This window comes from Apium graveolens, chromosome 7 (genome assembly GCF_009905375.1).
Source record: "Apium graveolens cultivar Ventura chromosome 7, ASM990537v1, whole genome shotgun sequence".
Lineage (NCBI taxonomy): Eukaryota > Viridiplantae > Streptophyta > Magnoliopsida > Apiales > Apiaceae > Apium > Apium graveolens.
Window position 1 is genome coordinate 267,982,071 of NC_133653.1, and position 13,476 is coordinate 267,995,546.

Here is a 13,476-nt window from a genome sequence, read left to right on the forward strand (position 1 = left end):
GAAATCTACCGCCCAATAATTCACTTCGTAATTTTTTTAATCATCATATTTTATATTTTAATTATTATATTAGTATTTTTATCATAATATTATTTATTAAATAAAAAATTATAAAATTAAACTTGGTATTTACATATAAATAAACTTTATACTTTATAATATATTATATATTACATTATTAAATTATTAATAAACCAGAATATATAGGTTAAAATTAAAAAGTATTATATTTTCACTTTAATATTTTTAAAAAGTAAAAAATATCTATTGTAACACTAGGTGCTGCTGTTACATATTGTGCAACACCGTAACTCTCATGCAACACTAGCTTAATAGCTATTGTAACACCAAATCAGTACTGTTACAATAGCATAAGAATTTCTTAGCTATTGTAACGAAATGCTTGCAACGCTTTGCAAAAACCATTGCATCAGGCCATCTATGGCGTAGTGAAAACTGATGTTATACAGGGTCAAGTACATCAGTTTCAAAACTAGAAACGTTATACACCCCTATAGACATTGCTTTTTAACTAAAAATTAATGTTAACAGTTATTTTAGACATCATTTTTTACAACAAACACTACAAGAAATCTGGCCATTTACGACGGTTTTTTTGAACTGAAATCGTCGTAATTGAGCCATTTACGACGGAAAAAAATCATCATTTTTGGTCGAGTAGTAAGTTCGTTTTTTCGTCACAAGTTAAAATTACGTCGCAAGTTAGGAAGGCGGGGCCCACATACTCAATAAAATAATAAATCAACTTACGACGAAATTTATCGTCGTAAGATACTATAATACGACGAATAATAACGTCGTAAGTTATATACTTACGACGGAAAAAATGTCGGATATTACTTTACGGGACCCACTTTTAATGAGATAAAACATAATTTTACGACGGAAGAATTCGTCGTAAGTTAGAAAGTTACGACAAAAAAAATGTCGTATTTTAGAAGGTGGGGTCTACAAGCCGTGAAATGAAAATTCAAAAAAAAATATTTTTAAATATGAAAATTGATACATTACGACGGAATATATGAAGAACAACCGTCGTAAGTTTGTTTTTCCAGAAAAATTACGACGGAATGTTTGAAGAACAACCGTCGTAAGTTCGTTTTTCTAGAATAACCAAATTCTAATTTTTCAGTATCCAGCCATTTTCGGCTTCCAATTTAAATTTTAACCTGCCAAAATCTTATGCAATCGCAAACTTAAAACAGACTCTAAACCTCGCAATCAAGTCACAATACATAATTTATATTAGTTATACCTTAAATCCGTACTAATTCACAATCAAAAGTATAAAGCAAACTAAAATTCAGTTTACAAACCAAATTCAGTTTACAAGCATAACTTGGTTATCTTACAAACATTCAAATACATAAAGCTAAGATTAACCCCTAATGACTGGACCATCGCGAGGGACATGATCATAAAAAGAACCGATCATGTCACGATCTTCATCAGACTCGGTACTCTCGTCATTGCTCTCACCATCATCCGAATCATCTTCGTTAGCCGGGGCCTTTCCCTATAATACACACTTTAATAAGTTAACCGTCGTATCTAATAAGAGACAAACTGCCATGCCAAGTAATAAATTACAGTAAATTGTTAAGACTAAACATGATCATATAAATAATAAATTCCTACATGATGCGAGTGGTGCTGCTAAATTTAATTCTGAATTAGAGATATAGGAAATGTTAATAATCAAGATATAGGAAATCAAGTTAATCTTTAGTGGGTGCTAAGCTGGCATATTTAAGTTTTGAGTTAATTAGGTGGCCTTTATGTTTCCAGCTTCCAACAATTATTCAGGAGTGATTTCAAGTGACGAGGCATAAAAAAATTAATAAAACTAAATAAAAAATCAAATTGATCATACCTTGGCAGCTCCTGGTCCGTCGGTCTTATAGATATTATTTAGGACCTCCACCACAACCCTAACAATAGCTTGACGCGTCTCTCTGGTAATAGGATGGTTCGGAGGTAGTGAGGAGTCTCCTCCCACCACTCCCTGTGCTAAGAGACGAATCTGCTCGGGTGTTAACATATACTCTTCGGGATTGGCTCGAGCCTGGGCCAAGGTCTCATCCACGACACGCATGAACATTTCATCTTGTAAGCGAGTCAAAGCAGATCTTCCAGAGCTTCCTTCTCCTTTCCGAGGACGTGGCGGACGTGCACCAGGCTCTATAACAACATAATGTTGATATATTATCACTGGAAAGAAACTATATGTAACAACTCACGCTCACGTATTTTAAACATTTCAAGTCTATAAAAGAAATATACCGTAAATATCAGAGGCTCGAACCCGTGGATGTCCAAGAATCACGTTCTTACGAACTCCACCCACCGCCTCTACCCAGCTCTGAATTTGGGTCACCTTAGGATCAACTCCTTTCTTTCCGCATATGTTAATGTAGCGCTCCTATAAATAAAATAATTAGACACTGAATCGAAAGAAAGAATAATTGTGCCGGCAATTAATTATACACATCAATAATACTCACAGTGGAATTGAATGGTTAGGGGTGTATTATTTTATGCAAATACACATCCATTTTAATTAACCACTTCTATGAGGCCTGAACAATTAAAAATTCTAAGAATTAAAAATTTTAGATATATAGCTATTTTTTAGAGATTATTGAGGCCTGAACTATTTTATACTGAGTTTTATAATTAATTCAAAATCAAAATTCAAAATCAGAGAGTCTGTGTATAAATTAGCCTTAGCACATAATTTTACTATAGGCAGGGCATCCATACAATACAGTAAATAATGGTGGGAATAATGGTAGGAATAATGCTCCGCCTCCCGGCTCTCCAACCAACTCAATCACATACTCTTGTCAAGATATCCAACAGGTGGTAAAACTTTGGTAAGAGATCACATAATTTTAATTTTTGAAGGCTCAGATATACTAAAGGCAGAAGGCAAGTAGACTATAACTTGACGTCTAGACCACATATGAACTAGTTAAAAAAATGAAGCACATAAAGGCACCAACTAAATTTTAGATATATAGCTATTTTTAGAGATTATTAATTTACGAAGATCAGATAATTTTGATTTTGAAGGCTCACTCTATAAATTGATATTCATTTTTTCGGAAGCTGGCACTACTATAAATTGATACTCTATAAAAAGAACTTACAATAATATTTTTGGCGTCCTCAGTAATCCAATCGCCCTTTCTCTCCTTGTCTTTCAAAGTGTGGCAGTCCTTATAAACAACAAGATGATCCAGGTTGCCATTGTGTGACTCCATATAATCCTGTTAAGAAAATTTATAACCAGTCAAATCAAAATTTTCAATTTCATGATAAATAAATGATAAATATTTATCATTTTGTGATTTTCCCCTGAACTAATTAATATAAATTTTGTAAACACTAAAAGGAAATCATTCATATTACTTTGCAGGGATAAGAGGCTGCTCATTTACATATGTGTATTATATTTAGTAAGAAATCTAAGGCTAAATTGGAAAGAGATGCAAGTCAAGAATTATGATGAAATGATATACCCGACGACGACGATCAAATGAACGGGCTCCTGAAGTGTGAGGCACTTTCACAGCTGCTCGAGCCTTCTTACCAGCATCAGACTTTTTCTTAAATTCTTCACTTACCCAATACTCCGCTAATCTGGACCAAACACCAGGCTTCATATATGGGGGCCTATGATCTGCATAAGTCCCTCCAGCTTCCACGATCTTGTCGTCAGCCCTTTCCCTATCATCAGCAAGTGTACGACGCATGTTGTCTCGCATATGCACAAGTATGGAAGCCCTTGCCTCATCTTCAGTGTCAAATCTCGGGTCCCATGTGTAGTAGCGCTACAAAAAAAGATATAGTATAAGGCATAAGATAAAGGGGAACAACTATAAAATAAACACAATCTAATATATAAGAATATAACAAAGATGTGCAACATACCAAGAACTCCTCTATACACTTGTTCCAGAACCCAGGAGATTTCCTATCAATTTCTTTGATGCCAACACAACCATCTGGCCAAAACATGCGAATAATCGCCAATATATTTCGCAACGCCTTTGGACAATCAATCCTGAAATGGCAGCAATTTAGTCAATGATAAAGATGAGGAACAGATAAAGATAGCTTAACTTCTCTCAGTAAATTCACCATCTCCACCATTGTATAGTCCACTAATTATTACATAGTTTGCACATTTTCAAATACTTGATATTTTGACAAATATACATCTTGTTTTCTTTCAAAAAAGGCAAAGTACCAGTCCTTTATTCAAGAGGTCAGGATATAAAGATATCAGCTATGAAAAGAAAAGAGAGATTTCACTAGAAACATTCTGCTTAGTGATTTTTTGTTATGTAGTCATTGAATTTCTTGATGTCTGAAAGTGTATTATTAATTCCTTTATCTAAATTTAAATGCTCAATTTGATTTAGAGGTCCAGAAGGTTTGGTTTTAACATTTAAGAGTCTATATAAAAAGTTTGTCGGATATGCTCTAAGGGGATGAGTAGACTCACTTCCATGTGTTAAGATATTGATTGTTTAGTTAATTTCTTAATCCTTGATAACTCTTTTTAATTTATGATGCATCTAGTTTTATCTCGGGAACCCTTTGTCTATTTCCCTTAATCTGTTATAGTGAAATTTTTAGGTGGGCATTGTTTTTGGTGTTCTTGTTTTAGTAATTATGTTCCTTTTTCACTGATTTGCTGCATACTGTGGCCAAATTTTCACCCTTCTAAAGTTTCAGTATTAGTCCTAATAAGAAGCCATTTTAAGATTCAAAAGAAATAATTAAATTTTAATTTTAATTACAATGATATACATTCTAGAATCGTTTCTAGCATAAAGATTTAAGGAGGGCCGGCAACCTAACATGATATTAAGAACTCTTGTGATCGTCTCCGGTTCAAATCCTATAAATGTTATATACATCTAACATATTAAGTCCCTTCACTGAAATCTAAAGTGTTAGAGGAGTTTGATACCTTGATAAAGTTCTATATAGCAATGATATTACATGATAACCTACTGCATGTAGATATTTGTGTGAATTATTGTAATAAAAAGGGGTCTGTTTCATGCAGAATAATAATTTGGAATATTAAGATGCTAATCTGTAACTACCAGTATTTGCATAACTTAAAAGAATGTCCTAAACTTTTCTTGCTAGGCCCACTTGTGTTGTCCAAGGTTACATTACATGCTCGGGTTTGTGCAACATGCACTTTACTACAAAATTTTCTAGCTGGAATTATGTCCCTAGATCAGTTTTCTGCAGAAGATTAGGACCAAGACTAGTGGCTTAATTTTTCTATTATTTTCACATAATAGGTTCTTTATTACTATAACTAAAATAGTTGGATTAGCATTGTTAGAGAGATTTTTGATAGGCATAGATTAAAATCTTATCAAAGGTTAATCCTGAGTTTCTAACTTTCTAGATGAGGAGATGTTCATAATAAAAGCTGAAATCAACAAATATTTATTACACTTAAAATATTTTCTTTGTTCCGGAGTCTAAACTTCTAGTGAGTAGTGACCTATTACTTCTGAAAACTAATAATGTGGAATATCAGGGAAGATTACAGGGGCACAACATGCCGGTAATGGCGTATTCCCACGCTGACTTGAACTTGATTCAAGTTTGTTCCTGATCCCTGTAAACTCTATATCAAACACTATATCAGTCTATATCAAGTACCACTTATTAAGCACATTTTATATAAATTGTCGCATAGGACCCAAAGAATACAATATTTTATATACCTGATAATTTTATCAGTACATTTTGAATCAGAGATGGAGGATCTCTCTTTCCCAGATCGCTTAAGTGACGTTAGAGATCGACTGTGTAACATAATGTTGTTCTTTGTGTGCAATTTATTAAAGATTAAGGATGCAACTAGAGTTTCAGGCATACCAAAGTATATATATACATACATCTACTGATAGTTTACCACTTGCTTCCTTTTAGTCTCAACTGCTCAAGTCGTCTGGAGAAAATATTTAATTTGGATAGGAATAGGATCTTGTAATTTCTGCTTATTTACGACTGAAAAATCTGTTTCTATTTTCTATTACACTATAAACCATTTCAAAAGTCTGACAGTTCGTGAAATGGAGAATTCAGTTTATTATATTTATTTCAGCATGCTTAAGAATAATCATACTCTTGGACAAAATCATAACAAGGCACACACATAAATTTATGCGAGGAAGATGATGGGCAAAAACTTACTGGTTACCCGCAATCTGAACAACCTTCGCGACATCAGGGTATGTGCCAAATCCCCCCGGAGAGTATCCACGTGTTCTGTGATTGCGGGGATCAGAATCCACCCCAACTGGAAGAATTTGCCTCCCTTCATCATCCCAAAGAAGGCATTCGGAATTTTCTTCTTCATCTCTATGTCGACGCCGACGTCTTCTCTTTGTACATATACCGCTACCCTCTGCGCCGCCACCACTGGCACCACTACTCTGCCCCCTAACGTCATTGTCATCCTTGCCCCCCCGTTCATCACTATCATTATTATCCTCCTGATTACCGTTACCATCATTCCCCCCTCCCCGACCACCACTTCCACTTCCACTTCCCCGACCATCGGTGCCATCATTCCCCCCTTCCTGACTACCACTGCCACTTCCCCCACCACCGGTTCCAAGACCTCGATTCCCATCCTGACCACTATTATTCTCACTTTCTCGATCACCACCACTGCCACTTCCCCGACCACTCCTTCCACGACTACCACTAGAAGCCCTTCCACGACTACCACTAAAAGCCCTTCCACCTACACCCCTTCCACCTGCACCCCTACCACCTGCAGCTGTCCTCCCAGCCATCATAACTAAAATACTGAACCGCAGTACAAACAAAACAAACCATAAGAAGTAATTAATGAAAACATCTATTCTCCATAACTACATGCATATCTAGTTAAAATAAGTGCAATATTATTTTACCCAGTGAATAAATAGACACCCAGTGATTAATACCCAAAGATTAGTATAGATACCCAGTGATAGATTTACATACCCATCAACATATAGTTGGATTAAAAGTTGATTTTGAAAGGAAACAAGTAGAACCCAGTGTAAACACCTATAGGTAATACGACGATACATATATATACATGCATGTGACCCATAGTTGAAAACTAACAACCAAATCGTAAAAGAAAATTAAGATTATACCTTGTAATGAGTACGACGACTGTTAGAATCATGATGCTTTGCAATTAGTGTGTGATATGAAGAGAAATCAAGATCACCTTTAGCTGTGAACTGATCGCACCGCAGCTTGAAAATTGAGATAGAGATACTTTTACCAAAAAGTAAAAAGGGGAAAGCGGTTTATTTTAGGGTTTTAATTGAAACAATGTCGTTTTTGCTTGTCACGGCGTCGTATAGAGTATTGGGCGGTCAATTCAATTTTTCCCCAATTTTTAATCGCGAATACTTACGACGGAATCCGTCGTATGTTAATATACAATAAAAAGAATTTTAAGGGATTCGAACCCGGGTCTTTGTTGAACCATAAAGGGAGAGCAACCACTTGTGACATATAACTTTTCTAAGCATTATTGAGCATTATTTACATATACTTTAGTCATTTTCTCATTTAAAATTTTTTAAAATAATATATTTGATCACTATTTTAACGAAGAATAATTTAGTATGTTATACAAAAAATAGCTTAAATCTTTAATTTTTTTATACTTTACTAACATATGAAATTTTAAAAATAAACATAAATTTTATGATATTATATTTATTTTGGAATTATTTTAATCATAAAATTATAAATATCACGATTGGATAAACAAATTTATGATAACTGAAATTTTTATTATTAAATATTAGTTAACATGTAACTAAAATATTGACTTCAATCTTGAATGTTAAAAAAATATTGAATATAATATCATCATTCACGTAATAATTAATGTGATGGCTTTTGATATTGGGTCATTAGGGTCTATTTATCGATAATTATCCAATGTCCTGTTTATAAATATTAGATTTAAATATTTGATATATATAAATCATATATTATTTTTATAAAATTATGTAAGTGAAGAATATGTTGTTGAATTGTTTTCGGGTTTAAATCGGGTTTAGAACGAATTTTAGGTTTCGGGGCGGGTATCGGTTCGATATACCTAAAATTCAAATCCACATCCATAATCTTTTGGTCTAGAAATAAGATCCAAATCCAAATTCAAATCCAAAGAATCGGGTTGGAGTAAATCCAAACGGATAGGAACGGGTCGGTCATCTATCGGGTCGGGTGAAATTGTCATCTCTCGGTTTAGTGATATGTACAATCATATAGTACTTAACACATGAATTTTTATTTGATATGATTGTAATATATGATCTGGCATAATTTTCTCATAGATCCTATTTGCTAAGTAAAATCGTAACAATAAACAACGTATGTTCATTCATGAAATAATAATTGTAACATATTTCAATGTAGGATTTCTTACTTATGTTGTTAAAGTATAATTAATTATAATTTTTTTTGTATATTAAGATGATATAAATTAATATATATAATAGATTTGTCCGATAGGAAAAGGGGATTGAGGAAGCCTAAAGAACAATTTACGACGGATTAAAAATTTCGTCGTAAGTCTGGGTTTCTTACGACGAAAAAGTCGTCATAAGTAATCATTTAACTAACTTACGACGATTTTTCCGTCGTAAGAAACCCAGACTTATGACGAAATTTTTATTCCGTCGTAATATACCCAGAATACAGAAATTGCAGACTGTAACTTTTTCCCCCTGCTGTAATTTATTATCAAAATCTACATCACTAAACCACTTATTTCAACCTAAAAAATAGATTGTAAATCATATTATAACAAAATAATAAAGGAATCTTAGCAAAACACAAGTAATCACAAACCTTATATGAAAATCTTGATGGATTAATGAGAAATTCATCTTAATTCTTAAAAATTAGAAATGTGCCTATAATGATAAAATCTGTAAATGTATTTGCACAAACATATCACTTTATATATTGTTAAGATTTCCTAACCTTCAAATTGGTGAAAAATTTAGGATTACAAAAAAAGTTGAAAAAATGCAAGTAAAAAAGGAAAATTCATTTCAATTTATTTAAAATAACAAATTTACCTAGAACAATAAATCATCCAATATTTCTTTGCACAAACATATCACATTACATATTGTTAAGATTTTCAAATCTTCAATTTAGTGAAAAAATTAGGATAATGAAAAAAGTTGAAAAAATGCAAATAAACGGCAAATTCATTTTAATTCATTTAAAATTAAGAAATTTTCCAAGAATGATAAATCATCCAATTTTTTTGCACCAACACATCATATTATATATTTATAAGATTTCCAAAATGTCAATTGGTTAAAAAGATTGAATAGCAAGAAAAGTTAGTTGAAAATAGTTTTGGTGAGCCGAAAATCCATTTTAATTCATTTAAAATTAGGAAAGTGTCGTTAATGATAAAATTTCCAATTTTTTTGCACGAACACATCATATTATATATTTAAAATATTTTCAAACCGTCTAATTCATTAAAAAGTTGAAATTATGAGAAAAGTTATATAGAAATAATGTTAGTAAACCAAAAATTCATTAAAAAAAATATGGCTAGAATTATAAAATCATCTCATTTCGTTTCACAAACATATCACAATACATGTTTTGATTCATACAAGAATAATAATTTGCCTAAAATGATAAAGTACATTTCTTACTCATCTTCACTTTCAACGTCAATACTATCATAACCATCTTCTTCTTCTTCTTCTTCTTCACCTTGCCTTGCATTTTCTTCCTCTTCTTCACTTTCCACTTGTTTTGGTTTCTCTTTTTCTTCTTCTTGATCTTCTTCCATTTCATAGTGCGAAAAGTCAACAAATAACGACCTCGAGGAAAAATCTAACGCAATGGTATTTGAGACTTCTTCTTGAAGGGGTTCCACATCAACATCCCATGTTCTTTCACTGAACAATTGAGGTCTACATATGATGATTGTGTGAATATTACTATCGGAATTCTTGACACTAGGAGCATAGTACACTTGTGTGGCTTGACTTGCTAGAATGTAAACATCATTTCCTTTTAGTTTTGAATTAAGATCAATTAAGAGCACTCCATTTTTGTGTTTCTTTACACCCCTAACATGATCATACCAATGACATCTAAATAAAATCACTTGATTTCCGCCACCATATGTTAGTTTGATAATCTCTTGCAAAGTCCCGTAGTAATTGCTTCCACTATCACCATAACAACTACCCTTCACAAGTACCCCAGAGCTTGATTTTCCTAGGTTGAATGAGTATCCGTTGACCTTGCATCTTTTGTAAGAAAGCACAAACGAAGCTGGGCCTTGCAATAGGTATTGAAATTTTTCGTAGTTGTTTTGTACCTGAAATGGAATAATCACATAAAAACAAGTATATAAATATATTTTTATAATTATATAATTTGTGTATTTGATGAAATACCTTATTTTGAAACCATGTTACGAAATGTGCCTTTAGCATTGTATCCATCTCAGTATCACTCAATATCAATGTATGATGCTTGCGAACCTCTTCTTCGAACATGTTAGTGAAGAATGTTTCAAAGTTTTAATTATGAATGAAAATATTTTATTACTTACGTGATGTAGAATGCCACTTCATGCATGTTAGTAAGAACATAATGTGCTGCAACATGTAGGGAATCCACATCTAAATGGTAACCTGTATATGCTCCGAGGAGCTCTACCGGATATGTAAGCGCCTCGAGTTTATATGGATCCCGTGAGCGATCATCAACCACATTACGACCTAGCAAGTTGTGCGCTGTCTCAACTCCTGACTCAAAGTACATGGAACAGAAATGTGTCAACTCTTCATGTACATATTTTTCTGCAATGGAACCTTCAACTTGTGCTTTGTTCCCTACTTTTTGTTTCATTCTGCGTTGTAGTCTTTCAATATTATACATCCATCGTGATGGGACAGGGCCGCCGAGTCTGCACTCTTCGGGTAGATAAACGGGAAGATGCTCCATTGGATCAAACAAAGCTGGAAAGAATTTAGTCTCCAAAGTACAAATGATCCCAGCTATGTTTTTTTCCAACTGCCTAATATTTGATGCGAGTAGTGTAGTTGAGCACAAGTCCTTGAAAAATTTTGAAAGATCACAAAGTACTTTGTGTATGTCATCCGGAAGAAGTTCATGAAATGCAGAAGATAATAACTTTTGCATAAATACGTGACAATCATGTGACTTCATGCCTTGAAATTTCAACTGAGCTATCTTACAACATCTCTTCAAGTTTGATGAGCAACCATCTGGGAGTTTCAATCGATGTACCCATTTACATAACAATTTCAGCTGATCTCGGGTGAGTTCGTATCTAGCTCTAGGCCTGTGTCTACCATTCATCCATAACTCTTGCATGATGCCCATTGCCTTCAAATCTTCTCTTGATTTTGTGGTATCCTTCGTTTTGGCACTACATAAAATAGTATGAAATATATTGTCAAACATATTTTTCTCTGTGTGCATAACATCGATACAATGACGTAGACGCAATGAATCCCAATATGGTAGATCAAAGAAGCGAGTAATATGTGTCCAATTGTGTGAATCCCCAAAGCCATCTGCCCTTTCTTTGCTATATGGTTTCCCTGGTGGTGGAAATGTGATTCCAGCACACATGTTATGGACAATTCGACCTTTTCGTCGACTTCTTCGGCGTTTGTCTAGAAACGCCATATGTAACCCATAAAAGCTGGACTTCCTGCTGTGTGGTAGTTGCTTGGCTTTAACTTCACCCATACATACATGACAAGCCATCTTTCCGTGGGTTGACCATCCGCTAACCATACCCAACCCGGGAAAGTCACTGATAGTCCATAACAAGGCAGCCCGCATCATGAAATTGATCTTCGTAGAAGCATCATATGTCTGCACACCAACCTGCCATAAACTAATAAGTTCATCAATCAAAGGCCTAAGATAGACATTCAGATTCCTCCCAGGATCATTCGGCCCGGGTACTAGTAGTGTCATGAACATGTATGGATCCTTCATGGACATGGTATGTGGAAGGTTGTACACAAGTAATACTACAAGCCATACTGAGTATACAGTAGAAGTAGCATTATTGTACGGGGGAAATCCATCAGTTGCAAGACCAAGCCTTATATTACGAATATCCGCTGTAAAATCCGGATAGTTCTTGTCAAATTCTTTCCATTCTTCTCCATCTGCAGGGTGACTAAGAACCCATTCAGTCACAATTCTGTTCTTGTGATACTTCATATATTGGGCTGTATGGGTAGACATGTACAAACGCTGTAGACGATGAGTGATCTTAAAATATTTTAAGATCTTCCTCGGAATGGTATCACTCCCACCATTAATTGAATCTTTGTATCGGCTTAACTCACAGTACTTACAGTTTTCCAAATCTTTATCATCACTGTAGAACAACATACAATCATTCTCACATGCATGTATTTTTTCGTATCCCAAGTTCAGCTTCTTGACCATCTTCTTGACACCATAATAATTAAAAGGAAGTTTATGCCCTTCCGGAAACACATCTCCAAGTAAGAGGAGTAACTCATCAAAGGCCTTATCACTACATTTATTATGATTCTTCCAATGTAGTAATCTAGTGACAAATTTCAATTGTGTGTACTTGATGTTGCCCGGATATATTGGTTCTCCGACATTACTCACATTGTATAAGAATTTAGATGCTTGCTCGTTCGGCTCCTCATGGACACTATTGACATATCCAAAATCTTCCCCTCTAAAGGCATCCCTCAACATCTCATATTCATCAAATACATCTTCGCGATCATTCATTTCTTCATTTCGTGAGCCACATTCTTTTTCATGATAATGCCATATGGTGTAAGTCTCAAGAAAACCGACCGCATATAAGTGAAACTCGACATCGGAAATGAGTTGAAAGAGTTGATTGTTACATGTATTACACGGACATCTAATCAAAAGTTCCGGATCATTCGGTTCCTTGCTATTTTTTATTGCAAATTCCAAGAAATCTTTAACCCCTTTATTAAATTCTTCCGTAAAACCATAACCACCGGGAATAATTCGTTTAGTGATCCAACTAGTATCATAAGACATCTACAAATGAAAATAAAATGTTACGTGAATAACATATAAGCACCCATATATATATTACATGTAAATATAAAAATTTAAATCACACATTTAAATGCATATAAACAATATAAAATAAGATTAAAATTTAATACTTACATTGAAGATTGTAAAATTCGTTGTTGTTATGTCATCATGTATTTTGAATGATATGAAGATATATTTTTGTGAGAAAAAATAAGTGAAAAGAGTGAACTTTAAAAAGAGACAGTAATATTTTGCACATATTTACGACGAAAATAAATTTCCGTCGTAAGTTTT

The 13,476-nt window shown here is 33.8% G+C and overlaps 2 protein-coding genes across 2 annotated transcripts; both read right to left on the reverse strand.

Annotated features, from left to right (window-relative positions):
- Positions 1 to 1,399: 1,399 nt before the first annotated feature.
- On the reverse strand, positions 1,400 to 6,866 carry LOC141674922 (uncharacterized). The gene is made up of 7 exons (XM_074481621.1): positions 6,259 to 6,866; positions 3,958 to 4,090; positions 3,546 to 3,857; positions 3,174 to 3,293; positions 2,305 to 2,443; positions 1,895 to 2,202; positions 1,400 to 1,537 (listed from the first exon to the last, which is right to left on the reverse strand). Exons 1-7 carry the CDS (start codon positions 6,864 to 6,866, stop codon positions 1,400 to 1,402), a joined length of 1,758 nt encoding a protein of 585 aa, XP_074337722.1.
- Positions 6,867 to 10,683: 3,817 nt separating this feature from the next.
- Positions 10,684 to 13,179, reverse strand: LOC141674923 (uncharacterized). The gene has a single exon (XM_074481623.1). It carries the CDS (start codon positions 13,177 to 13,179, stop codon positions 10,684 to 10,686), a length of 2,496 nt encoding a protein of 831 aa, XP_074337724.1.
- Positions 13,180 to 13,476: the final 297 nt, after the last annotated feature.